At 32.4% G+C, this 26,320-nt stretch overlaps 1 protein-coding gene across 5 annotated transcripts in view; it reads right to left on the minus strand.

The window, feature by feature from the left end:
• Positions 1-682: 682 nt before the first annotated feature.
• LOC134233986 (innexin unc-9-like) overlaps positions 683-26,320 on the minus strand; it is a 62,184-nt gene continuing 36,546 nt past the window's right edge. For 4 of the 5 annotated variants that reach the window (XM_062716043.1, XM_062716045.1, XM_062716044.1 and 1 more), the window contains exon 2: positions 683-5,708. In XM_062716043.1, coding sequence (XP_062572027.1) covers positions 4,505-5,708 — 1,204 coding nt within the window. In that variant the 3' untranslated portion in view covers positions 683-4,504. Of the gene's footprint in view, positions 5,709-14,656; positions 15,662-26,320 lie in introns of those variants that run through there. The other variant, XM_062716042.1, reaches the window with a different exon arrangement.

The raw sequence follows: 26,320 nt of genomic DNA on the forward strand, positions 1-26,320 counted from the left end.
ACCATCTAAACGTTACAAGATATAGTTTTTCTGACACTGCAGAAAGTTATTTTTTTAACCATTTAGACCAAATATTCAGGCGTCCTTTGACAAATGCCTTGTCTTTAGGTCCTTCATATTTTTTTGTCATATATAATTAGTCCTTGATCTTTAATCAATTTCTGCAAACCTTTTTTCTGTGGAAGATTTATACATGTCTTCAACCTGTGTCATAATCTTGCTCCGAGGTCAAAAACTGAGAATCGATTTGATACTGAATACCTTGATATCATTTGCGTTTGTGTTAAAAATTGCAGGTTTGGGCAACATTCATATGCATACACACACCAAAATTTAGATTGATTATCAAAATTATGTATATTGATTTGTTTTATTTGAACTTGGATTTTTTAATCTATTTCAGTTCATGGCTTCGAAGTCTGCATGCACCATTAGACAAAACCAAGGGTCATGTGAATTGGAAGACTAACATTTTTGTACAATCTATAATGTTTTAATGCTTTTCTAAAGTCATTTATGATTGAAGCTCATTAATTTCTTGTTCTTTGGAGTTCTACTTAGTGTTGAAAAGAATCATTCTATATACAATGTACTTATGTCTTTCAAGAATGTGATGGATAACGTAAATTATAGAATGTGAACGTTTACATTGCATTTTCTTTGAATAAAAAATAAGTCCTGATACCACTTTGGTCTTGTTTATTCATGGTAAAAAAACACTGGAACAGATGACCATAAATGAAGACTATATGTACACAAAATTCACAATGAAACCTTAACATTTCACTTCAAACGTAATGAATAAATCTACACTAATACCTGAAAATCTGTACTCTAGTACACAAAAATTCACAGTAGTAAATGAAACAAAGTGCATGAACATTTGGCAAAGTTAACGGGTCAGAACGTGATGTTTTGCGAGAGAAAATAACATATACAGTTATTTCTAACCTCCCAATGGGTGCCTCAAATTTCCTCAAGGCGAGCAACTTATTTTAAAGCAGAAAAACTAAGAAATGTGTTAAAGTCACGACAAACCGTACCAAAACTTATCTGTGATTGAGAGCCATCTACATAAATAGCAACGCTTCGGAGAGTGGAAGGAGAAAAAACAATTCATTACGCCCATACCAACAGATGGAGACCGTACATCTTAATTTCAATGATTTTTCTTTAGATAAAAAAGAATGACTGTAGTCATGCTACCTTAAATCAATTACAGAAAAAAACCATTTCTGAGCATGCGTACTTTTTATTGGTGGTGCCATTCGAGGCTATCACAAAAGGTACATATAAGGATTGATTTTTAATTTTTTTTTAACCACGATTTCTTGGACAATGAGGTCCTTTTCATGCAAATATTGTATTTAGTTAATCGTCAAAAAGTATATGTTTATCATTCTATAAATGAAATATTACTCAGAATTGAAAAAAAAAATTATATAACAATTTACTAAGTTGACTAGCAATGCACAATTAGCATCATTAATATATACTATGCTGGTATTGCATAGAATCATAATAATAACAAAGAAAAACTAAATAATGAATGAAAAAGGTTAGCTACAATATGTATATTAATAGATCATGCCAAGTCATTCCTAAGTTCTTACACTTATCATTTTAGAGGATCAGAGTATATAATATACAGGAATTTACTACTTCCATATATTTGGAAATGACCGTCCATTTGCACCAATATTCATATATTAACCAACATGAATAAATAAATCCGACCATGGGTATTTATTATTAGAAAAGAGTTACGTGTCAAATTGATCACGTTTGGCACTTTTGCAACAAAGTTTTGGAAAAGAATTCGCAGTGTTAATGTTTTTCAATTTCAGAATTTATAGAACTTAAAAGTAGCCTAACTTGGCATGACCTCCAGTATATTTATTGCACTTGTATCAATGCTTACTAAAAACAGCATGAGATCTATAACAAAAAACGTGACGACTTAATTCGGAAGTGGTGAACATTTTTTTTTCATATTTACCTCTACACGACAACAACTATATAACTCTCAGGTTCTACCAACTACAGTATTTCACAAAGTCCGATAAATGAAAATCAGAACTGAAGGTATTGTATGGTCGTTCACAACCAGGATATGTACAGGTACAACAGTGTCAATTAGGAACAACGGTCTTGTATTATGCAACACAGATATAGGATTAAGGGTTTTTGAATAAGGTATTCAACACTGTCATAAATATTTTCGAACCATAATTTCAATCAGCTAGTAATGCTCACCTGTGCACCAATTCTTCTAAGATGACGCTAGAGATGTATATCTGTATTTACCTTTTCCCTGGTTGGGGAATTTTAGATAAATACATCATGAGGTCTCTAGATCACGAGAATAGGAGAAGTGGTGCACCAAACAGTTTTCTACAGTCCTAACAAGTTAACGTTACATAATACTGCGAAGCTAAAACAATTTTCTTCTTCAATTCCATAGCTATCAATTCTTGAATAAATTTTTTCTAAACAAAAAACAAAAATACTGATAGAATGGAATTCTTCTTGGAATACATTTGTTATATTTTTAAATCTCTCAGAAGAGTCACTAAACACGGAGGGAAATATGTGAATAAAATTAAACACTAGCGGAGAAGTTCTTTGAAGAAAATATTCAATATTTTATCACCAGGTAATGGACTAAAGAAGGTATACAGTGTATTTCTTATACAGCGTGACTAAATATTCAGAACTTCCACCTACGGTTTCTTTATACAAACACTGACTGTGATGAAATGTAGTATGCATTAACAATAAAACATTAAAACAATTGATTTATTCTAAGCACTTAATCATCACAGATCGGCAAAACTAAATAAGACTTCTGAAAAGTCCTAATCAATATCTACCGAGCTTATTGATTCATCTGACTGTTTTGCATATGCAAACTCTTGAGAGTTAATTCAAGAGACATAAAGAATAAGATCAAAGGGTACTCAATGGTACCAAACGTGTCATTTCGTAAGGCTCAAGTGACCGAAAAGTGGTAAAATACAAATAAAATGTTCTATGAAAATAACAATCTCTTCTTTAAGCTTAAATACAAGGACATTTTGTGTCAAAAAATGGTAAGAATAAAAAATTTTCCAGTGAAAATTGAATGTGTTAAAACCTCATTATTGCAACTAGATAGCTAACAATAAAGTGGCGTTTTAATAATTGATTATGTTTTCAAAATCACGAAATTACAGGCCCAATACGGCTTCTGTGTTTATTCACTTTTTTATAAATAGTAACTGACGAAATCGTAAGCATTATTCTTCAGGTCAGATAAAATAGCTCCTCCTAAATGTTCAGAACTTTACACCCCGATTGCTTAGGAGAACGCTTTTAGGGTTCTTCTGTTGTTACTTTTCAGCTTATACTATAAATGTGACATTTTCATCAAGCAAAAATAAGAATCCAAACGAGTGCTCACAAGAGATACGTAATGTCATATTATAAATTATTCATATGTGGACTCCATGGGAATTCGTCACCCCGTGGAGTTTAAAACAACTTTTAAAAGGTAAAAAAGCAAATCATCGAATACGCTGCGCTTTACAAAATACGAAGGGAGGTAAAAATTAACTGCCTTTGGATAATTATCATAAAACTTTCTGGAACACTGTTCCAGGAATTCTTGGCAGTGGGGTAATTTTGGCAATATTTTGTAGACCGATACACCTGCACATCTGATGTGTGTATTCGAATATTACGATTAACATTTTTTGTTTTAATATTGCCTGTTATGTGTATTGAAATAAATTTGATAGTCTAAATGAGGCTGAGTATTATATTTTTGTAAGATATTTGGCTCAGATAAAAATTTTGGGCATCAAATCCAATCATTTTCTGAATAAAGGGTATGTGATTATTTTGTCACAAATATAACTTTAATACATTTTTTTTATTTTCTTATCAAAAAGTACGTTTTTGTTCATATATGTTTTTCATCCCCTGTTTTCTTTAAATTTAAAAATCGCCTTAATAGGAATCATAGACCAGATGGAATGTTTTATATGTCCCTTTAAGGAAACTGTCCTGTTTAATCTTGAACTTTCATACTCTTTGATTAACTTAATCACTAGTATAGCGGAATATTTGTTACAGGCACTGTTTACAAAGTCTTAAAAAAGATTTCTGTACAATTTCATTGTTTACATAATCCACAGTTACTGGGAGCTGAATATATGAAAATTAAACTTAAGAAAATTTTTCTTAAAATTGTAACTTCTTATTGCTACAACATAACACAGATGCATATTGTTTTGCATATATCCATTCTATATAAATCATATGAAATAGATAGAACTAACAAGAATCGTGGACGTTTCATGACATTACACCTGTCTTAGACTTCCGTCTCGAACTGTTCGTTTCGCAGGTACCCGTTTGATGACATGTCTACCTTTATGACGTCACAATTAGGAGTACCATCTTGGCAGGGATACATCAAATACTGACTTTTCACTAACTTGAGGAGTTTTTGCGCGGTTAGTCATACATTACTGTTATCGTCACTCATCTGGTTGGCGTGTTTAAATAGTGGTTTGCTTCTGTAATGAGTCCAAAGTTGAAGTATTATTTCGCTAACTAATACGTCATTGGCATTTTTTCCTACAAGTCTTAAGACGAAAATTCCGTCTTGTCTCAGGTATTGCTCGGCAAACTTAACAGACATCTTTTTGTCAAGTTCTGACTTGTAGCAATCATTAATGCGCAAAAATTTCTTAAGATATCGTACTCTGTGCTGTCTAAATATCATTGTATAACACCATATAAGGAAATTAGCGGAACTCAACACTGCAACAAACACTAGCCAAAACCAAATGAAAATGAATATCTTTTCATTAAAAAGATTAATTGGCAACACACACTGGACGGTGTATTGTTGCACGGTTGCAAGTCTTCGTACTTTAAAATCACAGAGAGTTATCCGAGGGAATCGCTCAGAATCCACCATCTCCGTTCCCTCGGCCAAATGCTGCATCACCTCTAACCCATAAGCATTGTAATTTGTTCCCAGAAACTCATTGAGGATGAATAGTTGACCGATTGCATTAGTCATATACAACAATTTAATTATCATGTATATAGTAACGAGATAATTCCCGTATCTTTTACCGCAGACAATACAACAATACTTGGATATCGTCTGTCGGAGCCTTATAAAGCATCCCGATCGGTATTCCCTGGCGTTTTCTAACCACCGGTCCATGTAGCGGACGATATGTCGAATCGTCTTATCCCGATCTTCGGGTGAAATGTACTGCGTTTCCGCCGCTAACGTCACAATCTTATCCAAATTGACCCCGGCGGAAGCAGTCAATATTCGCCATAGAATACACGGGACCTTAAACAACAAGGCCTGAAAAAGCAGAATCATTGGTACCCACTGGTAATACGTAATTTGACGATCTTCCCGAGCATGCTGGGATTTGGGGATATCGTCATCCAGGTGGACGTAGTACGTGTTCTGGATCCAGCAGACATTGTTCGTATAATCCACCATCGATTCCATGAATTCGGCTGGGCACCAGCAATGAATTGGTTCCCCAACATATTGCTTGGTGCTGACGACGATTGTAAAGATAATGAAGATGATGGTGGTGTACAGATGATTCAGTCTATCTATCCAATCGTCGTCATAACGGCCTTTCAGCCGGGCGTACGTGGCGAAACTCCCTAGAACACTATCAAGCCTGAAACGAAACAGAGATCATTCGGATTACATTTCATTTGGAAGAGTGTTTCATATTGTCAACAAATAAAAATGACTTTTGTTACATATTTAAGTTTTTTTAATATAAAACGACTGTTTACTACATGCTTATAGTATGAAGTGTAAATATATCAAACTGGTAAAACTTAAATCAGGAATATTAACCTTGGAAAATCAAACCATGATCTAAAATATTGATATTATTTACATGATTCATTTCTAGAAGTTATGTATTATTTCTATTTAAAGGGAATTGTTTGATGCTTTGATTATATATTGCATTTTGTGTTTAGTGTTACAAGATATTGTTTATGTGTTTGCTGGTGTGTTTTAAAATTTTGTTTTTACGTCTGTTTGTGTGATTATTTTAGGTGTTTGATGAAAAGTTTAAAAATTTTATGGTTGTTTGTATGTTGTTTGTAGTAGTATAATATTTTGTATAGTTTAAATTTTGATCATGTACATTTAATAAAATTATAGCACATTGCATTAAGAAAATAATTTGGTGTTTCTCAAAGAACAAGAAACTTAAGAAAAAGAATAACGAACAAACAGACATTTTCAATGGGAAATGAAATGATAAAACTCAAAGAGCAATTTATTGTTCGAAGATTTTATTGCTTCCATTCAAGGTATATGATTTAATATATACAAATAAACTAATAGCTTATCTATATCAATAATGACAAATATACTATCGATTCTGACAAACACAATTTATTCAGCATTTCTTTAGAATTGAAAATTCGTTCCATTCAAAATTTTCGTGCATGAAATGATCTGCCTATGATTTTTCATGTCTGAACATATTTAAACAAATTGTAAAAAAAAAAAAAAAAAAAAAAAAAAAAAAGACTCTTTTATTTAGCTTCAGGTCCAGGTGGTCTTTGAAAACAATTTTCGTCAAATATTTCTCAAAAAGCCCAATCTATACATCACAATGAATACCATCACGACTGCAAGGCTATTTGTATAACATTATTTTACAGCCTCTAATGGCTGCATTTGCTTTTTCTACAGGTCCACACAGTATTGATATTTCTATTTTATCGAATTCCAACTCATTTTACAAAACCTTACCGAAGTAATCGATAGATTGCTGGTAAAGTTAAGGCAGGGTACGTGTAATGAAACAAACCCAGTCTCCCTAAGCACGTGTTTTTTTGCATTGTAAGTTTCTGCATTGTTTTGCACAGAGAGCCAGGTAAAAATCGATCGGTTCGGGAGCTTGGTTAACCATCAGCCAATCGATTTAGAAATGTCATCGATCGTTTGAATTATAATGGAATCTGTCTTGAATTGATCCATACGTCACAATTTTTGCTTGTTACTTTTCATCTTTTTAATTCTTGACGGCTTAAATTTAGCATTTTTTAAGAACATTGCCTTCTCTGAATTGCTGAAAACGAGGAGTACCTCGTGTAGGTAATATCGGGATGTTATAGGTTTTGTTATTTTATCCAATGCATACCTTATTAGGTAATTATTACAAAAATAACACCAGTTGTCTCTGATGCGAAATTAGCCAATCAGAAACAAGCCAGTTCGAAACCAGCCAATCAATATTTTGCAATGTCTTCGTAGTGGGGTTAAGAAAAATATTTACGTATCAAGTCAGATTAGGTAACTGTATTAAAAAACCATTTAGTGTATTTTTATTATGTAATTCATATGATACACTAAAATTACAGTTCTTAAAGCAAGTAATACACCTATTACAACATGGATTTTATGAACACTGGGAGCAGAAGACACTGAATTAAAATACTTCTATCAAAAATGACAATAACGATTCATTCTTTCATTATAAAAAAATTGAATAGGAACAATAAAGTTTAAGCAACCTACACGAAAGCTAGATTCATAAAATTTTAGTTACCAACAATGTCAAAAGTTCTTGCATATTTGTTGATACTTTTCATTTTAATAGAAAATAAGATTACCTTTAATGTTATGAGAAAACGATTAAGATAATTAAAATTCATGGTACAACATCTGAAGCTTGTTCGTACAGCTCAGAGAGATTAAAATGAAATGAACCAGAAGGCTTTCATTGTAAAATACAGACTGAAAGTAATAATGTACAAAAATATGCTTAAAATTAAAACTCGGTCCATTAAATGAAAGCTCTAATAAAGAACCAGTCATTTCAGAAAGACGATTTTTGCTATGAAGATTTTCCGGTGAAAAGCGATTATGTCATGAATGCATACGGATGACAAAATCCATTTTTTATATATATCATGTAACAATGTAAAATTTGGATTTTGCTTTATAAACCAATTCTTGTGTGGCAGTTTTTTCTTTATTATTTCACGATTTTCTAAAATAGAAGGATACAAAATACATCAAAAACATTTGATGCATGGATTTATGTTTACTTTTGACTGATTTTTTGATAGAGATGCAGGTACAATTAATGAATTCCTAAGATACGAAAAAATACAAATTTTCTTTTACTATCGATATCAAAATACTTGTGCCATTTTATGAAAATCTCTACATTTTATGATAAAATGATATATTTTCAATTTCAATTTGGCAAATATTATTCAACTTATCTATTTGAACATATAAATCTATTACTGTAAAGTGCTAGTTTCTGAAAGAACAAAATTGAGATGTGTTGTTTGGAAACCTTTATTTTGGAAGAAGTAAAATATGAACTGATGTATATGGATACAAATGTCTTTTAACTTGACGTTGTAATTACTATTTTCTTGGTTAAATCAATTTGAAATTTTGAATTCAGCCAATTTTCAGTTTATGGCCATGTAGCCAAATCCATTACAGGAACCATAGGAATACATAGAGACATTACCCTAGTCACTTCATCACAGACTCCCCCGCTATACAAGTCAATGACTCGGGAGACTGGTTTGTCCACATCACCTTTCATTGAATCTTGATGTTTTGATTTTTTAAATGACCTTTTTACCGAGGTAAGAATAAACGTTTTTTTTTCCACAAACAACTATATAATTAAGATAAAGACCTTCTATTTTGCATGACAGTGATATCGTAGAAAAAGATAAAACATTTTTTTTTTTATTTCATCGAAGAGCATTCCTATCTTTTTCTTTTTCCTTTAGCATCTTTCGCTGAATCGGTGCCCGGAGCACGTGTTATTGTTGTTCGGCAATGATTTATCTAGTAATTATTTATCGATATTTATTCATGAAGAAACCAGTGATATTGAAACTAATGACAATGTGGAAATATGCAAATGATAAACCAATGACTCGGTTGAACAGGTCAATCTGATAAAGGAATCCGTTCTGTCAAGGCCTATTTGTTTACATTGTTTTTAAACACTCTCCAAAGAACAAACTGGGAAGCATTTCATCCTCCTTCTTGAGAAGTGTTTGCCTTAAATGTTTAAAAAATGACAATTTTCTCGCTTACATGCATATACCGATGTCTAACAACCACTCCATACAGTTGACGAAAAAAAAAATCCATACCCCATTTACTGAGTTTCTGTAAACTTTTGTCATTGTGAGTTTGACTAGATTGAAACTCAGAGAATTTACCTTTCAAATCTGAGCCAGTAGATCAAAATGAAACTTTCAAGGATTTTTTCACATACACACAAGCAACTGGACTCTTTTATGAACAATGGACTTGCAGGAATTCTTTGACCAAATCTGAAGGCACTACTGCTCATCCCAATTAAGATTTTATAACAGACTTTAGGATGGGGAGGGGACAATCCAAGTTATGTTTGATGCGGACGATCATCTACGAATTGTTAAAGCAGCACATTTACGTTAACTTCATTCGTTTTCACTAAAAAAAATATATTAAACACCTTCAAGAAATATACAACATAACACAAAGATTAAATCACTAGATTCTGTTGGGCGTATGAATACAAGAACTAATGTGCATATAAAACAAGTTCAAATAAACCTTCTGCTTAAGAGTCATATTGAATCATATTTTAATATATTAAAGTTATTACTGTCAGATATTTTTAAAATCAAGGATCGAATATAATCAAAATCTTTAAGCATTACGAACTCCTTTTCTTTTACGTGTGGTAGCTGTACCAATTGCCCTTTCATGGTAGTTATGAGATTTCATCTTCCAAAAATTAACAATTCAGTGCTTACTCATATTAAATAAAAAAGATATTCGTCACGGACTGCGAGATGTTTCTTTACCTTTAATTAAGTATTTATGTAACCTTGTGAAATAAGTAATCATTAATAAAGAAAAAAAGTAAAATAATGCGTGATGTGCCAGGATTCCAATATTGTGACTACATATTATTAAAAAAATGATTAAAATATATCAATCTACCTCTTCAAAAAACAAACTCTAATGAGTTATATACATTTTTAATTAACATTTCTCAGTTTGATCTAGGAATTTTACTCTGCATACAGAAATGGTAGTTTTCCCAATCTCCCAATGTGACTGCTTATAACTCGATGTTGCAAAATAAGTGTAAGTTCAAGAACCTCTTCGAAAGACATATACTAACTCAATTTAAGAGCACGGTACTTTTATAAAATTCTTATTTACAGAAAAAAAAATCGAAGTGAACTGTACATACAACAGGGATTTCTTTGAACATCAGGATACTTAAGCTTTGGTCTAGAATCAGATTTAATGGTGGAGAAACATGGAAGAAACGTATCAAGTGATTAATAATTCACAAGAACCATAAATCATTTCAATCATTTCTAGACACTGGTTTGTCGTTTAACGACGAAAATATATTAGATGCCATATGTGAATGTAATGAATATTTCAGCATGAGAACTTTGGTAATTAGTACCCGTCTTCCGAACAAGGGGATTGATTTTCTTCTCTTGAAGGAAAAGTTCGCCTTGGGAGAAAACCTGGGCTGCTTAATGGACGTTGCAAATGTCTGTTATTTGAAATCTTAATGTTTAATTTATATGTAATAAGAAATATGTCTATTTTTGAATTGATAAATGTGCTTGCTTTATTATTTACAGGAAATTACACGTTTTTTTTTCCCTCAAAACCTCCTTCCTTAATATGTTCGATTGTGTTACACAGTGTGGTACATGACTTACAATCGTACATTTATAAATACCAATATCTTTATACTCTTTGTGGTGCAGTATGAGTATTAATACATGAAATACATTGATATTTCTATCTATAGACATAATAACTAAAATTATTATATGATTGAATAATTCCCATCTCTCTGATTGGCTGAGATCCAACTATGCTAGAAAAATACTACCTGCACGTGACGTTCCAGGTCAATACAAGGATTTATTTCCTCTACATTGATCTAAAAATAGATCGGGATATTCCAAATTGATTTGGAAAGCTATTTAAACTAATATAACTTTTTTTTCATGTGAAGGAAACATAAGGGAATATATATTTTTGGGTGAGTGTGGTAAGAGGGGATGCAGGGACACTCCTCCAACACTTTCACTGAACAACAATTTTTCCTTTTTGGCAGTCAGTTTTCCCTGATAATACTCCTTCCTTTAAAAATTTATCCCAGAGAAAAGACTGACATAAATTTTTTTTTTCATGGCAACTAAAATTGATTAAAAAAACTTTTTAAAAAAATAATAAATACGACCTGTAAGGTCGATTAACATTTTAATTTTGCTTCTCTCTTAATTGTATTTGGATAGGACTTAATTAAATGCAAACAAGTGATGGGTTTTATCATTTTATTAGTGAATCATATAATAAAACAATTATTGCTGTGTTTTGAGGTCAATACAATGACTTAGCCATCTTCGAAAACAATATCCAGGCTCGGTGAATATTATACTCCTCAGATGGCTAAATCATTGTATTGACCTCAAAACACAGCAATAATTGTATAATATTATCATGAAACATGAAACACAGACAAGAGTTAGACTGAAGTATAATGCCATAGATATATCTTTTTTTTTAAAAACTGTTTTTTGTTTATTGGTAAGGGGGATAATTTTTGGATGAATAAAAATCACGTCTATACTGTTACGAAAAAATAAACTCAAGTGCAAGCAAAGATCATTGATAGCATTAAAAACATTTTGTTGTTTTTGTTCGAGAGCCTAGTTCATCTGTACTGTATTTATTTCATCTATAACAGCATGAATAGAACGTTTATACAATGTAATATACTAATGTTATCAATTAAATTATCTGAAAACAATACCCAAGAGACTATCTCACTCTATTTTTCTTCATCAGGTTTGCCTCGATATGAGACAACATGGAGCGAAATGATTCATAACGAGACTGCAATGGACTTCCACTGCATTGTTTGCAGATGACACGGTGTTTTCAAACTATTACTCAAATTTGCCAATCAATTTATTTAATCCATGAGAAATTGTTATCCGAAGCGAAGGGGAATCTCGTAATGTTTGAAACAATAAAGGAAAATGGAAATACAGATTACTTATCGAATACAAGCGAAATCTTATCCAAGAGTTCCCCATCGAACACAAGGGAATATTTATGGAACACTTAAAAAACGAATTCATCTGAATAGAGAGGTTATTAAGCACTTGGGAGAGCTAATGTTAGAAAATAACGAGAGCTCTACACAGAAATAGGCTAATTATGTTGACCTTTATTATTTATTATGTTTATAAAATATTTAAAAAAAATAATTTCACGTTCTTCTTCATTTTGATTGGTTGTCTTCAAGAATGTTGCAGGATCGTCTCCAAAGTAATGAGAATCAATCAATAAGAACCGAAGTTTTACTTATGATAAAGTGAAAAATAACCCCCATTATGAGCTGAATAGCAGAACTCTGCAGTATACAGATGAAGAAGTCCACTCAGTCGTTTTATCACAGGACGTTAATATCGTAAAAAGAAAACAATATCTGGTTTTCTTCTTGCTTAGTCTGTCATTCAGTAGTAAATCGAATGTCTTAATGTCCACTCGGGGGAGGGAGTATTGCAATTCTATATTTAGCCATTGAAGAGATGACCTTTTATTGACCGATGAGAAAAGGATAAAAAAAAATCTAATGATTCCAAGCTTTTACTGTCTGATTTATAATTCCCAAAATCTACTCTCAAAGAAAAAAAAACACTGGTAACTCAAAGATACTGAATTAACTTTCATTTCATCTAAGCTTATTGAACTCCTTCGCACAGAAATCTTTTTTTTTCGCAGAAAATGTGATTATAATTAAATGAAAACAAATTAAGATCGCTACAAAGAGTGTATACAGAATTCATTCACCGCCAACTTGCCAAGTTCTTTCATTAATCAGGAATTGGACCAAGCCTTGTATCCATACTTCTTTAAGATCAATGGTGAAAAAGGACATAACACAGGGAGAAACCCTTAATTTTCTGTAAAAATGTCAAGACATTGTTCACCCTTATTGATTCCCGGGAAACAATACACAGGCTTTTGCCCGTTCAGGTTAGAGCATTGTTGCTACTTTATTGAATAAGTAACTCTATAAATGCGAAATTAGAAGTGGATTAACAGATCATTAACATTATCAGGGAAGAATAAATTGGAGGACAGACAAAGGATCAACATAAAGGGATGGTGAAATTGTAAAGGACAGAAGAGGAAAAACGACCACGTGGGAAAAAAAGATATATGTCACGTGCCTACACATTTTGAAAATTAAAATCACATCTCTTCAAGTTTTTTTCATTAATTAATTAGGAGCTGGAAAGTGATGATTTTTTGAATACAAAAAATCTCTAAGCAATGCAAATGTACATTATGTACTGAACTGCCAAATAAAATTAGACATATAGGAATCTGAGCTGTTGATGCTGAATGGAGTTGTGTACTTTTGTATGGTTAATTTGTTAAAGTACTTAATACTCGTCAAGACTCATTAAAAATTCCATTATCCCAACTTGAAAAAAATCCACAGTACATTTCCTCGAAAATTGCAATGCGCACACAATTATCGATAGACACATGTAATTGTCATGAATTACACAATTAAAAGTGCATGAATATTATCAATTCATGACGGGCATGGGCGTTCTGGGATAGGACACTTTCAGGCGACTGACCTAATACTGCTGCAAAAGGCATTCGACGTTTGTAAGTACCTCAAACTCACGTAACTGTACTGGGCAGCCTATGAAGGCGACCTTCCGATTAAACTAATGGACATGCACACGGAATACTCAAGCATATCAAAGGTACCTTTAGAAGCCCGCCACTTCAAAGACTCATGCATCTGCAGAATCTTTTTTTTCCACTTTCAGATTTATGTTTGCAGGAGGGCAAATGGAGTAATCAATTAAAATGTCTGTAGATAATTATGTCATTTTTATGATATCTTTCCTCAAGGGAACAAATTTTCATAAACGAAATGTAATTCTTTTTCCCCTCAAAAAATGATCATCGCGTCGATTAACTGAACAACACATTTAACCTATGTACATTGCGTTAATTGGATGCTTTGTTATACCTGAAGCAGACTCCTTTCAAGGATTTCATTTAATGTAATTATTTCCATCGATAACCGAAGCTAATTGTTCTCCATGTTGAACAAGATGATTAGACAAAAATTTCACCTTTGCAAGAAAAGACGGAAAAAAGAACAAGGAACTGGCAGAAAATCGGTGAAGGTGACAGTCACATCTTTGCACCCCGGACTTTGTGTCTATACAGGCGAGGTTAGCATGAACGTGGGCGATTATCTACTGGAGAGTCCAGTGGAGAACGTCCACTCCGCAATACCATACTTATAGAAAGATGACCAAGTGTTCTTCACAATGTAAGATCAACTTCTCTAACATATTTTTAAAATTCTGCTCCATTTGTCAAAAATTATGGTCACATTTAAAATTTAGCCAAAATGCCATTTGAAAGGATTGTGAAAAGAGGAGAGAGGGAAGAAATACCTAAATACATTCACTGTGCAGGGGGACTTGACCGTATTGGCAAGGTGTCCGCTTACCTACGTCATCTATACCTTCATTTACTTACATCATTTCTTCCTCTTTTACGTATAATTCTTCTTTGGACACAGATTTCTTTCCAAAGAAGGTGCATTTCATCGTTGACCCGTGTCGACAACAGGAAAACCTTGGCTAAAACGAGGGCACATTCTGATTAAGCCCAGAGAAGCAGTCCTTAAGTATAAGGCCCGTGATGGCAGAGAAGAAGGACTACAGACACGATTAATTAAAATTATTTTTCGGTCAATCACCACAGCAGAGACTCGACATTTTCTGTTTAATCCCTTAATATGATCAATATTTCGGTGAAGAATCTTTCTCAGAAGACGGTTATTCCTTGGCTACAAAAAATCCCAAGGGAAAGCTTTTCATGTGCGATTCCTCATCCAAACTGGTTAGAGAGAACAAAAATTTACATCCTCGCACAATATTAAACACTTTAAAATTCAAGTTTTGCACATTAATAAATACTGCCTGGCCAAATTTGCAATTTCCAGATTCCTATAATAGATCACGTACAATAATGTTGGTTACTCATGCATTTAACCAGCAACCAATAGAACAAAACTCCACAAAGGGAATAACATTCAAGCGGGACACAACCTACTCCTGTATCGATGTTCTAATCCTGGGGAGCATGTTTGGATTTGTCTACATCACTCACGCTGACTGTAACAAGAACCTTTTGAAAAGATGCGCGGCAGTGGCATCGAGGGAAAAAGGTAAATGACTAAAAACAATATGATGAGTCCGTAGGCAGCCCCACAAACGTGTCACAATAGTACGGTAATCAATTAAATCCTATACGAGGTCGCGTACACGTCCAGGCAAATGCAACAATAGGTCTTGGTAAATACTAAAGGTATATACCCGAATCACATCAATATTTAACACAGTCTCCTCCCGGACAAACTTTAACGATTTGCTTAAACAATGTCAGATCCATAGTTCTATTGTATCCTAACAAAGCTGCCTGAAACTTAGTTGCTGAAGGTCCTGTATTTATAAAAACCCATACATGAAGAGCCAATAAATTGTTTTATTCGATTATTCCTGTTAATGTATCGGATATGAAGCGAGCTCGCTTTAGTATCGCAATGTTTAAATGAGTAAAAATTCAATACATCTTACTTCATGAAAATGCGTTCCCATATCTGTTCAAGAGATCGATCATATATCGATCCACGTATCGCATGAATTAAAGAAATAGAATTTGATTGCTTCTCATAGAAGTATATCACTGAATTTTATCCGGCGATACGAGCCAGCTTCAGAAACCTGCGCAGCAGGCCAAATTTTCAAACTTGTGGCAACAAAGACGTGTGGCCACGAAACGACAAGATGCTTTCAGGTGAACGCTTGGAAAATGAGTATTGATTACGGAGAACAGGGAGCTACAATTACTGCAGAATTCCTGGGTTGGTAATGTTGTGTAAAACACATTTATTATTTACCGTATATCTGGCACTATCTGGCGTTGTGATTGTTTCACAAATCACATGCATCTGTCGATTGACACTTTCACGTATTGTCGCACGAACGTTTTATTGACTATGGTGACCGACTGGGAGAGAAGGGTCCCCAGACATATCTTCCAGCAATTAGCTTTTCACGGTGACTGCGCTTGCAATATCAAACGAATGACTTTCACATTTACCAAAGGATTTGTTCTGTTTTCGCAAAGGGGTTCTGTGAAATTACAGAAAATCCAGTAACTTTGTTAACATCAACTGGAGGACAGTTTTAATCCCCTAAAACTACTTTCAGGGCCATTATTCATGCAAGCAAATTGGTATAAATAAACATCGTCCATAATAAATCTTGTCCCCTGCTTAATAATATGGTGCTTGCCACTTAAATCACTTTGTTAGGATCAAATTTACATAAGTCGGGATCGGAAATCAGTCCACGTCAGCTCTAATTGATGTTACCTCCTCCGCCACTGCTTTTCTCCCGACGCCATTTAATATGGGTGGTAAAAACAATTTTCATTTGGCGCCTCTCGTGTTAAATTCAATTTTCCATGCAGCAAATACATTAATAGCTTACCAAGTGCACATGAAGTGTGCATAAGAGATTTGGTTAAGCGCTGTGTAATTTTTAAGTGACATTCATTGCATGAGGATTTGTTTTGTTTCCTTTTTTGTTGGCGATGTGGTTATAAGAAGGCATAAAAATATCCAAGCTTCTATAATCAAATTCTGACATATATAAGCAGTGCATTTTCACCTTATTCGTCCATTTTTCCCCCAAAATCAAGAGAAAAGAACATCTAAGCCTGTTTGAAGCAAAATGCGGCACAGATAATTCCAGCTATTGGCTTGAGAAATTGGACCAAACATACATGCCTTTATTGGTCAAAAACCTCATTTGAGAAGATAATAAACGGTCCATATTTAAAATAGAGGCTCACGGACCTTAACTGTGACCTGAGTATAATACAACCCTGTTAAGGCTTCACAGAAACATAAAATGAAAACAAAATAACCTGGAAGATGGAACCTGAACGCCCAAGAGCAAGACAAATACGTTAATGAAGCACCAACAATATTAGTCTAGTTCTCAGTAAAAAATCTTTAAGTGCATTTACTTGCCTGCCTGTCCTTGTCCCTCTTTGTCAGTATCATCATTCAAACAAATAAGTATAGTAATATTGAAACTCGTATCATTCCCTGAGGGTGGGGAATTTGTCATAGCGTTTGGAGTAGGGAATAGTTCCTTATGTCGCAGGTTCGCGTCCGAGTGCAGGACGTGAAGATTTGTCCTTCGAATGAGACCGTATAATCTGAGGTCGAAATAGGTGCTGGCACAAAAAAGACCTCTCGCTGCTCAAAGGCAATTAACGAAAGATCTCCACCCTACCACCAGAAACCCTGACCCGGAGTCCATAAATTTACAATTTTGATAGAGATCCGACCAAATGCTTATAAAAAAGTAAAATGTTTGACTTTAGAAGTAAAGATGTTTAAAGATATCACTAATTTTGATGATTTTAGCCCTACTCCTTAGGCCCAGGGGGAAGAAAGGACCATAATATTCATATTTTTGTACCTCCTCACGTATTTATACTTTATGCTAACATTGGTGTTAATGGGTGAAGTGATTTTGATTGAATATTGTTTAACGTCCCTCTCGAGAATTTTTCACTCATATGGATACGTCACCGTATGCCGGTGAAGGGCTTCAAATTTTGACATTTACTCGGCATTTAGGCCATTGAGCAGTGAGGGATATTTATCGTGCCAACGCCTGCCGCGGTTTTTAAGGTCTCATCCGAAGGACCCGCAACTTTCACTTCAAAGTGCCGAGCGCATGGCGAAGGAACAGTTGCTACCCATTTTATCGACTGGGTCAGTCGCGGCCGAGATACGAACTCACGACCTCCCGGTCACGGAGCGAGCGCTCTACCGACTGAGCTACCGTGAACGGTATGAAGTGATTTTGTGCCTCGGTTCAAAGTTGGGTGACTCAGATGACGCGCAAAAAATAAAGGAGTCAGGAATCATAAAATTAGCCCCCCCCCCCCCCGAATACATAGTAAATCATAAAAAACTATAAATGTATTTGCCCTTTGATATTGCCCTTGAGTCGGGGTCATGTCCTCAAAGCTAGCTGCAAATCTAGCTCATTGATAAGAAATCGGAATTAGAATACGAAAGTACGACAAGTAAATGTAGTTAAATACTTAAAAAAAATATATTTATTCTACACGATTAACTGCGCACAATCAGTGACTGTCGTACTTTTACAACGAAACCTTAACCACAGCCATATTTAATAGCTCTCCTGGGCCGGAAATTAAGTTCATAGAAACATTGGAAAGTCAACCACTGTGACACTGACACTGTTGAATGCCTTTGTTTCAAGGGTTAAACATACTTTAAGGTATTAAGTAACAAAGAACTGGATTCTTATGTGTAATCATTGCAAGATCTACACTTCCAATCTCTGTGAACTTAACTTTTCATACTTATTGTTGGGTCATTATTTACACGCTTAATATTGTCGGAGGACATTTTCGTTATTTCTCGATCATGACAAGGAGCACACGGCGGGTTTGACCGGTCGGTAGAAAATACTCACTCCTTCATGGCACCTGATCCCCCTGATCTGATGTTTTGGAGGTTGTGTTTGCTCTGCTCCAAATTTGTATTGTTTAGTGGGCTTTTGAGCTTGAGTACTGTTCGTTATCTTCATATATTTCACGTGTTTAATTTATCTTAGACCAAAGCCACAATAATCTTATTTATTCACCATTTGAATAAAAGTAAACTCTAAGTTGTGAGAGATAAAAAATATAGACACATAGAGAACTTCTTCCACTAGACAATCTTCAATCTAAGTGAGTATCAAAGACATTTTCTAAAATAAAAAAATTATCTTTGCTAAAAGAAGGGTATCACTTATGGTCAGTATTTAGTTTCATAATCATTAACGTATCGGTAAATATCGGAAAATATTTTAACATGTCTATCTGGAAAGTTGTCTTTAACAAATATTCACGAATAACAGGCTTTGAGATTTGTCCCTTTTGTTGTTAATAGATTTAAGGGGACTTGTACATTAGTAAATTAATATTTTTTTACGATGACATCTATTTTTAAACTCTAATTAAGGAAATATTACAAAAACTAATCCGATTTTTTCGGTCAGTCGTTCGAGATCGAGGTTGAAAGGGGATCATGATTCTGGACCATCAATTAGTCTTTCCTGCTTTTGGGGGATGTAGACCAGCTCAGTATATAGGTTGGATAACCAAGGTTAGGATGAGTGAATTCATTATTGCTGTGTTATTGAGTTTGAGTGAAAGAACAGTGGAACTCTCCTGTGTCAGTGAAACATCGATGCCAACAAAGCAAATATTATCAATCGGCAATATTTGAATTTCATCATGCGGAATTGCACTTGACGACTAATGCCATTTTTTCTACAGTCAGAAATACAGAATTATAATATTTTGATTTTTTTGGCACTGTTTATGCAGAAAACACAATTTAATTGTAAAGATAGCAAAAGTTTCAAACCATACGAACGTTTTTTTTATTCTTTCAAACAAATATGGTAATGATGGCGTAGAGGCTGAATCAAAACAGTAAAGTTTGTATTGTTTACATATACGCAGACTTTTAGAGGTTCCCAGGTACACATCAGCACACTGGAGGGTACAGTGAGTCACATTCTGTCATGTTGTTGCAAAAGGGATTGACTAAAACTGTGTCATCAACAGATGGTAGATATTTAATTGTTTTTAATTATTAATGAATTCTTTTGTGACTAAGTTAATTTTAGTATATAGTTATAAAAACAATAACAAAAGAGATATTGATCATTGGTTATAAATATGCTTAAATTGCTCAATCCTTTTGAACTTTTGGATTTGTTCAAAATAGAATAGAGTAAATATGTCTTTTGTTATTATAGTATGTAATAAACAATCTATTTAGGCTTTTAAAGAGCCATAACTAATGAAAAGAACAAATAGATTCCATGACTAATAATTTGCAATACCCAAAACATAGGATTGGTGAATACCTCAATCATTTACAAAACTGGCATTTATTGCAAATGTCTTCCACAATTGAATTAACAAGAAAATTGTGTAAATTATTACAATATTTAACATGCAGATACTGCCAATTTAATATTTAAATGCCCTCTATTAAATTCTTTTCCTCTTAAATAAAAACAAAATTATAAAGGTAGAAACACACCATCCATGGTGTATTGTTTAACGGACTGGCTTGAATATTGTTCGTTATCTCCTTATATTTTATTATAATCAGAGGGCTTAATCTTAAGACTTTTACGGTACCTATTACAGAAGACAACTAAAAACAGAAGAATTAAACTATTATAGAATCACTTTCTGAACTACACACTTTGACTATTGACTAATATTTGAGGTGTTCTTCCCCCCCAAAACTGGACTTCGCTATTGTTCATATTTTAGTCGAATATCATATCGTAAGGTCAGTGTTTTTTTTTTTTATTTTACAGTGCAGCTTGTGTTTATGATAGCTTTATAAGTTTGAAGGAGGGATCTTGACTGGTTTCTGTCTAGATGAAATATTCAAAGTATATTTGCATATATTCACGAATATGGTAAACTGAGTTTGAAATTTAACAGGGACTATATTTTTGGCGGAATGGCGGCGTATGAAAATATCTTCTCTTCTGCTTCTCAAAATTATTATAGAACAATGAATTAAGTTATCATTCTTACACAATCAAAAGACTTGAGGAAATTTTCAAATGTAATTTAAATTAATAATAAGCAACAAAAGTTTTTAAATATATCAAATAAATATTATTTTCCAATCAAACCACGATTATGTTAAATAAAAAAGCTTCCAATCTAAGTACATATTTGTGCAAAAAATCTGTAAAAAGTTTTTTATTCTCTCTTAGTATACGATCTTTTAACTTTTTATTTTTGTATCACTTTGTATCTCTGTATGACTTCTTTACCATATGTGAAAATAAGAAAATTTTAAATATAGGAATCATATAAAAATAACTAATATCCTAAAATATTAAGAACATTAGAGAGCATTCGGATCAGCCATTATCCATTTTGAAATAGAAGTAAGCATCGAATGATTGGCAACAGTATTTTTTTTAATTCTTAATGTCCATGCAGGGAAAAAGTAATGAAGTTGGCCTAAAACGGTCAAATTTAATCTAAGTGGTATCATCACTTAGTGTTTTCCTGATTCTGTGAAAAATTTCATCAATTTTTAGATAACAAGAAATATGAGTAGATTCCTTCCTTAAGTACTATTCTAAAAAATTCTCTTCATTGTTTTTAAAGGGAATATAAAAAAAAAATTGAGTAAATGCCAATAAATTGATCTGATTTTTTTCTTCTCATTTCTATCATTTATATTTTTCAATTCTTCTTTCCATGCTCATCAGCGATATATACAAAATATACGCTCCGATTTCTTTTTATTACAAGAATGTATGCATAGTATATTCCAGCAATTTATCCGTTTTTAAAATATAACTGATTTTCTTGTTCAATTTCAAAAAGAAAACAAATTCTTGCCAGGGAGACTGTGAACTTGTATTTTTTATTACAAGGAAAAGTGGAATGGGCGGGTGAGCAGAATTAGGAAAGCTAGGGATGCTATAAAGGTATGTTATGTTAATTGTGTAATAATGAATATTCATTAATTCATGAATATTTAAGTATTTATTTCTGCAGTTAAGTATCATAGGAAACGCTGAAGTGTATGAATTTTTAATAATGGTGGATTAATTACTCTGATTTATTTAGACATGATGTCACTGCAAGCTTCTTCACTGCAAATCAACATACAGTTCTTTATCATGCAAATACCCCAACGAAAAATATCCAAAGTGAAAGTGACAACTAAATGTTAAGCATATATATGTCATGCAATCTGAATAAAACAACCAAAAAAAAAAGATTGAAAATGAATATTCGACTCTTCATATGATACTTTGTGTTGCTAAAATCTGTTAAAAGAGGACATTGGGCATTTGTCATCACTTTGAACCATACAATCATAGGACGCTGTCTGATATTGGCAATATGGTTTTCTATTACACATACATATTGAAATATCTGTAAATATCTGTCAAATTTTAGGAAAACGACCTTATACAAAGATGACAATGCTTAATGCCTTGTTTCCTTCTAAATTTGAGAGCTAATACTAAACCTTGATTAAGTCATTTTAAGTAACATGTTTTAAAAGTGTTGCTAGCATAATTTTGGATGCAATCAAATTTTTGTCACGTATTTTTGCATGGTTTGAAATTGACACGTGTTTTAAAGTGTTGACTTTTTTTTTTAATTTAAACACTAAGTATTTTTTTTCTAGTGATTTCATATATTTTTTTGGAATGAAACCACACTAAAAGTCATGTTTTTATTTACTTAGTATTTCTTTTAATTAATTTGGAATGTCGCCTCACTTAAGTTACAATGTATGTGTTTGTGTATTTCTTTTAATTTTTTGCAATGTCGCCTCACTATTAGTCACAATGTATGTGTTTATGTAATTTTTTTTAAAAATATTTTGGAATGTCTCCTCACTTTAAGTCATTTATGTATTTCTTTTACTTTTTTGGAGTGACGCCTAAATTTAGTCATGTGTTTATGTATTTCTTTTCATTTGTAGAAACGTCACCTCACTTTCACTCATGTGCTCATGTATTTCTTTCAATTTTTTGCGAGTGACGCCTCATTTGAAGTCATATGTTAATGTATTTCTTTTAATTGTTTTTGTAGTGATGCCTCACTTTAAGTCACATGTTTATATATTTATTTAAATTGTTTTGTAGTGACACCTCATTTGAAGTCATATGTTTACGTATTTTATTTTGGAGTGATGCCTTGCTTTAAGTCATTTGTTTATGTATTTCTTTTTCTTAAATTTTTGGGAGTGAAACTCAACTAAGTCATATACATCTGTTTATGTATAACTTTCATTTTTAAGGATGTGAAGTTTCACTTTAATTCATGTGTTTATGTGTGTATTTTTTTTTTATATTTTTTTAGGGAGTGAAGCCTCACTTTATGTCATGTGTTTATGTATTTTTTCTTCTGTATTTTTTAATAGTGAAGCCTCAAGTAAGTCATGTGTTTATGTACTAGTATTTCTTTTAATTTTTTAGAATGCCGCCTCAGTTTAAGTTGTGTTTCTTTTAATATTTTTTGGAGTTATGCTTCACTCTAAGTCATGAATTTATGTATTTCTTTTCTTTTTAATTTTTAGAGTGATGTCATACTTTAAGTCATATGTTTCTGTATTTCTTTTAAGTTTTTAGGAATTTCGCATCAATTTAAATCACGTGTGTATATATTTCTTTTAAATTTTTGGTGTGACGTCTGACAATAATGAAGTCGGATGTTTATATAATTTAGAAAGTATATTTTGAAAATAACCACATTACGAGTCCTGTATTTTTGCAGTATTGCTAGATTTTGGGGAAGTGTAACCACACTATTAATGATATTCATGTAGTATAGTTAGTTTTATATAGAGTGTGGTCATATTTTAAATCACGTGTTCTCTTATTTGGAATATAAACATGTTAATGCATTTGTTTTTAAAGTGAGCCAGCTTTATTGTCAACAGACTCAGGTAAGTATGAACCCTCTCTCTCTCTCTCTCTCATAAACAAAATATCTTTTGTAAGAAAGTGATCATATAAAGGATTAAAATGGAATCATTACAATGTCGCATATACAATCCTTAAAAGACATCCAATTCAAATTAGTAGGTAAATAAATGATTATATAAATAAATAAATTTAAAAGAAAAAAAACATTAATAATATTACTGGCGATTTAAAAAAAAATCCGTTTCATGAAAATGATTTCGTTTTAATCAATTTTCAAAGCATCAAAACACTTTGTATACAAGGCTTTTTTTAGTGAATCCTTGCAAAGAATCAAAACATGGAATGACCATCATATGCAAAAGGAAATCTAAAACTGAATTTCTTTTTAAAAATATACCTGGTTAAAATACCTTTTAAAAATTTTATTTAAATTGATTTTTGCTTTTGCTTTAGTTAAATGATATATTACATTTAGTCATTTTTAAAATAGTTACATAAAAACGGAATAAATTTTTAAAGTTTTGAAGCTCTGAAAGTGGAATAGAAGATTAAGATAATAAAGATTCAAATCAGAACTATTTTTTCATAATCTAACGATCCATGAAATAAAGAATTAAAAGGGTCAAAAGAAACTTATATAAATCATTGATTTGCACGTCATAATCAATAATTAGTACACAATTTTGATGAAGTAAATAGAGTTATCTCTCCTTTTCTTTGTCACTATGAGTGAGTATTACCATACTCAGATGTTTAGAAAGACTAAGTGTACACAAATTTTAAAGACATTCATCTCCTTACGAGAGAGTATTAAATACAATCATGTCATTTTGCTGATTTTTATTTCATATATTCCAAAAATGAACTGTGACTTTATAAATACCTATTTCACGTATTTCTTTCTTTCTTAATGTTTTTTCTAATTCGCTGTAAAGCCATTGAAAATAAAAGACGTGTAAATGATTTTTTGCTCAAACCAGTTCTTAGATTAGAAGCTATCAGAAACTGTCAAGAGTCAAGACTAGTTTATTTGGAATATTATACATATTTGAAAAAGGAGATATTTTCATACGCCGCCATTTCGCCAAAAATATACTAGTAATCCCTACTGGATTTTAAACTCAGTTAGCAATTTTTATTTAAAAATGTAAAATTGTTAAATTTCTTAGGATGAAAGAAAAAAAATTATACTTTGAATAGTTCATGAAGTTAGAAACCAGAAGAGAATCCCTCCTTAAGTAAAAAAAAATGGAGTTCACTTCTGTATTAAAAGAAAGGAAATGAGAAATCAATTATTGATCTTTCCCTTTTCTAAGTCTTGCATATTCTGCAAAATGGGTAAGATTTTAGGTCAACTATAGTTGTACAAAGTAAATACAAATTTGATGTGCATCGTCTTACGATAATGATTATCCGTTATAACGAGCCATAGCGAGGATCCTCCGGCTATCATTGGATGACAACATGACGCATTAACTTTTTTAGCATTTGAAAGGAATGATTTATCATTTCATTGGAATGGAAATATATTTATCATTAAAGGGGTTAATGCGAACAGTTTCATTTTCAATATTTTTATAAATATCGAAAATCTTTCATTTTAAAATATTTAAGTACTGGCTCTTTCAGCTTTCAAGGTAAAAGCCGTTTGAAATTAAATACAAAAAGTTAATTTTAAAGGAAATTTTTCCTGTTTATTATATGTCAGTAAATTATAAGATTTTAAAATATGTAAGTATTGCAAAACATCAAAGAAATATGAGGTATTACAATCATTTGGTTATATGAATTTCTGTTGGTCTCACTTTTGCAATATACATTCCATACTGGAATTCTTTTTACCCAGTAAAGGTGAAGTAATCTTAATTCAGGTTTGGCAGTTGTGAAATGATTTCAGTTATGTCAGCAGTCAAAAAGCAGCCGCCGATGCCATGTTTGGTCTTATCTGACTATTAAGCGGTCTTCTGAACAACTCTTTGAGGAAACAGCCCTGCAGACCAAGGTTTGCTTTCCTCTTAAAAGATTTGAGAAAAACTAACCGACAGAAGAATTTGACCGTAATTCTAGAATAATGAAATCTTACAGCATAAAAACTTGAAGACTGGGGATTTAGGCAGCAAATTCTATTTTTGGAACATAATTTCCTTGTGGAAATTTATGAACAGGAAGTAATATTTTATTGCAATAACCGTTAGAGTTCCACGGACCTACTAATTGTTTTGACTCGGCTGTAAAGGATATTATATTTTGTAACATTTTAAGGTTAAGTTTTATCTAAAGTAAAATGAGACTTGCAATTCTTGTCATCTCATTGACTTGATTTATTTTATCTTATTATTTTGTTTGAAATTTTTTTCAAAAAATTTATTTTACAATCAAATTTCAACATTGTTTATGAAAAATAACTTTCGCCAAGTACTGCTGACATATTGTGACAACTCAAACGGTGCATGGTTTTCATTTTGCTAAGGTGTATTTTTGATTAAGGCTGGTTAATTCCAAACAATAAGCTAATATATTCCTTATAACCTAACATTAACCGTGTGAATTTTCATTTTAAAGAAAAAAAAAGAATATAATGACAATATGATTTAAT

Source organism: Saccostrea cucullata, unplaced genomic scaffold, assembly GCF_032062105.1.
Source record: "Saccostrea cucullata isolate Sc308-1 unplaced genomic scaffold, CSIRO_AGI_Scuc_v1 ctg81, whole genome shotgun sequence".
Classification (NCBI taxonomy): Eukaryota; Metazoa; Mollusca; class Bivalvia; order Ostreida; family Ostreidae; genus Saccostrea; species Saccostrea cuccullata.